The sequence below is a fragment of the Triticum urartu genome, chromosome 1 (assembly GCF_003073215.2).
Source record: "Triticum urartu cultivar G1812 chromosome 1, Tu2.1, whole genome shotgun sequence".
In the NCBI taxonomy this organism is placed as follows: domain Eukaryota; kingdom Viridiplantae; phylum Streptophyta; class Magnoliopsida; order Poales; family Poaceae; genus Triticum; species Triticum urartu.
In genome coordinates, this window is record NC_053022.1 from 473,018,024 (window position 1) to 473,023,198 (window position 5,175).

Here is a 5,175-nt window from a genome sequence, read left to right on the forward strand (position 1 = left end):
GGTCGGCGCATTGGGCCGACTTTTCTGTCCGCGCCGACCCAAACGGACGGCCATAGACGGAATGGGTTGCCCCATTGGGGTTTGCTCTTAGAGCATCTCCAGCCGTTCGCCCCGCAGGGCGCCGAAAAAGAGTGGCCTGGGGGTGCGCCGGCGATAAACTTGGCGCTGGGGGCGGTTCGGCACCCAGTCGTCGCCCCCAGGCGCCGAATTCAGCCCAGCTTTCGGCCCAAAACGGCCCGATATTTGCGTGAATCGACCCATACTCGGTGCGGTTCGGCGTGTTTCGGCGTGAATTTTCACATACAAATAGAAATCAATTAGTTCATCACATAGTTCAGCGTGTTTCGACGTGTTCAACAAATAGTTCACTACAAATTATATAGTCTAACAAATAAAAACTCAAGTTTCATCACACGTCATTCTCGGCCTCGCCCTTGAGCCTCCATAGGTGCTCCACCAGATCCTACTGCAGCTGATGATGCACCTGTGGGTCTCGGATCTCCTGACGCATACTGAGGTAGGCAGTCCAGGTTGCCGGTAGCTGGTGATCAACTTCGGCTAGAGGGCCCTGCCTGTAGTATGGTTCAGTGTCAAACACTGGCTCTTCCTGCTCGCTCTCAATGATCATGTTGTGCAAGATGACACAACAAGTCATGATCTCCCACATTTGATCTTTCGACCAGGTCTGAGCGGGGTACCAGACAACAACAAATCGAGATTGGAGCACACCAAATACCCGCTCGACATCCTTACTACAAGCCTCCCGAATCTTCGCAAACCAGACGTTCTTGCCTCCTGGCACAGGGTTTGAGATGTTCTTCACAAATGTCGACCATCTCGGATAGATGCCATCAGCTAGATAGTACCCTTTATTGTACTGTCGTCCATTGACCTCGAAATTCATCGGAGGAGAATGACCTTTAACAAGCTTGGCAAAGACTGGGGAGCACTGCAGGATGTTGATGTCATTGTGAGTTCCTGGCATCCCAAAGAAAGAGTGCCAAATCCAGAGGTCATGTGTGGCCACTGCCTCAAGCACCACACTGCAATCGCCTCTGGTGCCTTTGTACAACCACTGCCAAGCAAATGGGCAATTCTTCCATTTCCAATGCATGCAGTCGATACTTCCAAGCATCCCAGGAAATCCTCTTGCTGCATTCTGTGCTAGGATCCGAGCAGCGTCTTCCGCATTGGGTGTTCTCAAGTATTGCGGTTCAAACACTGCCACCACTGCCCGACAGAACTTGTAGAAATACTCTATGTTGGTGGACTCGTCCATGCGCCCATAGTCGTCGAGTGAATCACCGGGAGCTCCGTATGCAAGCATCCTCATAGTTGTCATGCACTTCTGGATGAAGGTGAATCCAAGTGTGCCGGTGCAATCCTTCTTGCACTTGAAGTAGCTGTCAAACTCCCGGATGGAATTCACAATCCGGAGGAAAAGCTTTCGGCTCATCCGATAAACAGCGCCGAAATGTTTTCTCACCGTGCAATGGAGCGTCGGCGAAGTAGTCCGAGTAGAGCATGCAGTAGCCTTCAAGACGATGCCGGTTCTTTGCTTTCACCCGCCCAAGCGCCGAGCCACCTCGCCGCGGCTTCTCACTGCTCGCGAGCAGGCCAGCGAGGGCGGCGAGCACCATGAGATGCTCCTGCTCCTGGACGTCGGCTTCGACTTCCTCATCCAGCAACGCCGCGAGCGCCTCCTCATCTTCAGAGTCCATCGCCGGGCCGGGCAATTCACCGAACACCTTGTGGGCGAGGTGGGCGCAAGCCCGCCGGTGTACAGGCCCTGCGCGGCCGAAGCGCCGGAAAAGGTGCCGGGGCGGCGGCGGAGAGGCTGCCTCGACGAAACCCCTTCTTTTTCCTGGCGGGAGATGGTCTACCTAGCTGCGGCGGGCGGTGGTCGGCGCCGGGATCGGCAGGGTGGCGCAGGGTGGCGGCCGAGCGCGGTGGTAGGAGGCGAATCTGGACGGGTGGCTTGACTTTTTGCCTGTCAATGTGGCCCCAGGAACGCTTTTCCCCTGCACCGAAGCCCCCGAGCGCCCCCCAGTGCGTCGTGTTCGGCTTCTGAGCGCCGAGCCGGCGGAATTCGACGTCCTGAGGGCGCGGCTGGGCCATTTTTTTGTCGCCGGCGCAAATAAACCGCCTGGGGAAGCCGTTCTGGAGGCGCGGCTGGAGATACTCTTAGGATAAAACTGAAGAACAGGGTAGGAAAGTGCATGTTACCTATAGTTACATTCATGCTCTGAGAATTGCAAGCAAGCGGGTGAATATAGATATGCCAACAAAAAGGAAAGCTGTCTACCGGAATGAATAATGCGCTAAGTAGTAGCACCAAAAAAATTGGACACCGCTACCCAGCCAGCGTGATTCCAACGCCACAGCAGTGCGGCGCGTTGTCTCCGTTGGACGTCATGTGCCCTGCCGAGGCGCGTGGAACAGAGGGTCGACGTGAGAGAACTGCAACACCGTCAGAACAGTATCACAGTGCTCTAGCTTTTCTCATTAAAACTCCCAAGCTTGTGTGCTGCTCCGTCAAACATTCTATGGAAATCAAGGACCAAACAAACGCTCAGCACTCCGATGTTCAACATCCGTCACCATCTATAAATAGCCCACATTACGAGAGATGTTACATGTTGTTAAATGAAGCTTCAAGCTCTGGGCTTTACCGGTACCGTTTACCCAGGACGATCATTCCCATGAGAAATAAAACTCCAGCTCGGACTAAGTAAACCATTTTCCCTGTAACTTTGGAAAAGGTTGAGCCCTAAAAGAACTTGTCACCCAGGCTCAAAACTTGGTACCACACTTCCAGAGTAGTATTAAAAATGTTCAGAGCAACAGGTAACTCTGGGTGCTTTGGGGAAGGATGAACCCTAGAAAATGTTCGGACCATCGACATGGACTACTTCTCGAACAACATGCCGCGCCAATGACTGTTTTTCAGCATGACAAGTTGACAACACTGTCAACCAAAATATTTTCGGACTCCAAGCAAAGGGGCAGCAGATTGCTAAATATTACCCGTCTTGCTGGTAGAACAAATAAAGAAGAGTAGCAACTGTATTACTAGAAGAAAGACAGGTCGGAAAAAGCGTAGAAAATGGAAGAACTTTGTTAGCAAAAAGATCAAAGGTACCCAGACACCTGAACACCATAACATTATTAGAAGTAGCTGAATCGGAGTAGACAGGTCACGGGTGTCAGAAAGACATTCACCCAAGTGGTAATGATCATCCTGACTTTGGGATTTCATGTATAACTATTTGAAGAGATCAGCATGCACTAAACTGCATATAACAAGGCATAACAAAGTAATGCTACAAATCCAATTGTAGTGACACAAATTGAGTGAACCTGAGAACAGATTACCAGTTATAAGGGCACCACCTGAACGAATTTGACAACTGAAAGTTATACAAGGTTCTACTCCATTCTAATATACAGTATTCAAGAAATTCTTTGGTTGCATCTTATTAAGGATCATGTATTCATCAGCACTCTTTTTGCTCACTATTTCAAGGCACCTAGCCTTGAGAATGAAAGATTGAAAGTTGTTCAAGTTGTACTTGAGAGTCATCATGATTATGATATCTCAGTTTAGAACAATACAATGTCAAAAGAATCAATGTTCAAAGTTCAGTTTTTAAGATCATGCTAAGTCACCATGCCTTTCAAAAATCAGTCAGAGTACCAGTTTGTGTTTGCGCATGATTGACTAAGGATGACGAATCCAGTCTCTTAACTGCAATAAGTAATGACTAATGATGGATGATGGTCACTGTACTCACCAAAGCCCAGCACCACCACACCAACTCCAGACTCCAGTCTCTTATAAAGGCAAAAGTTTCCATTTCAGTCATCAGATGGAAAAAATAAGTGTGTGATTGTTCAAGTTGACTGCTGATAAACACAGTGCTTGACAAGTTGACATTGGTCGCACTCAAAATTCCATTGTACTGCTGCCACTGGAGTTGCTCATATAAATTAGGATAGCAACTCTGTGACACAAACTTCACAGGAATATTGAACTACATCCGGCTACCTTCATATAGAAAATAATTGTGGGATAATGATTCATTTTGCTTGCCAAAATGAGCTACTTATTGTGAAAAGACCCTCTATACAACACTCTCTTGCGCTTATGTTGTAGTAGGAACCAAGAAATTGGCGTCAGTTAAGGTGAAATCCTCTGGAACTCAACCCGAATATATTAAGCAAAATGAACAAAACAGAGAATTGCCTGATAAAAAATTGTCGCCACTTCAAAAACAAGAGGGATAAAATTTACAGAGCACTGAATTAGAAGACGACCACCAATTTTTGGAAATTATAACATGTCAACCGATCCAAAGTGTCAATGAGCTATACACTGAAACCCAATTATTCCCAGACAGCAGTCAATAATATACACACACAGTCAATAAACAAGAAACAAAAACACGAATTCACAATCACATAAGTAAGTTGATACAACATAGTCATATCGAGAGAGGGCGACGGAGTTCACCGCGATCTTACTCTGACGGCTCGCTCGCCTCGCTCTTCTTGGGCTGCGGCTGCGGCGGGGGCTGGGGGCGGCTGTCGTAGTCAACGACCTCGGCGTCGGTGACGGAGCGGGAGTGCTGGACGATGGACCGGCCGATGGAGTTGATCCACTCCTCCTTCTCCTTCTCGGCGTCGGCGATGAAGTACATGGTCTCGGCCGGGGTGGAGAGCTCGAAGGCGAACTGGCGGTTGAGCACGTCCTCGGCGCCCTTGACGGTGAGGCAGGAGGAGACGGGGATGATGCCGCGGGGCACGGAGCCGCGCGTGACGGCGGCGTCCTTGAACCAGAAGAGGCGGCCCTGCTTGAGCACGAACCAGCGCCGCCGCCACGTCTTGATGTACTCGCCCTGCTTGGTCAGCCACCCGGCGCGCTCCGCGCCGTGCCAGAACTCCACGCCGCCCGCCGCCGGGTCGTCGCCGCCGCCCGCCGAGGAGGAGGAGGAGCCCATCACCGCGCGCCACAGGCTGGCCGCCATCGCGCCGGGGGGGATCGGGGATCCGGGATCGGGCGGGCGCGTGCGAGCGCCGGGGGGGACTGCGACTGGGGAGGGAGGAGAGGGACAAAGTGGGTGGGGAGCATTGCGCCGCTGGATTTGGCCGGGCGGTTTGATGCGATCGCAAAGG

General features: G+C 51.0%; 1 protein-coding gene across 1 annotated transcript; it reads right to left on the minus strand.

Moving 5' to 3' along the window:
- Positions 1-4,301: 4,301 nt before the first annotated feature.
- LOC125520185 (pleckstrin homology domain-containing protein 1-like) lies at positions 4,302-5,175 on the minus strand. Its single transcript, XM_048685028.1, has one exon. It carries the CDS (start codon positions 5,025-5,027, stop codon positions 4,521-4,523), a length of 507 nt encoding a protein of 168 aa, XP_048540985.1. The 5' UTR covers positions 5,028-5,175; the 3' UTR covers positions 4,302-4,520.

Excerpts from the sequence above, each read along its gene's own strand:
- LOC125520185 (XM_048685028.1), bottom strand. The coding sequence starts at position 5,027 with ATGGCGGCCAGCCTGTGGCGCGCGGTGATGGGCTCCTCCTCCTCCTCG.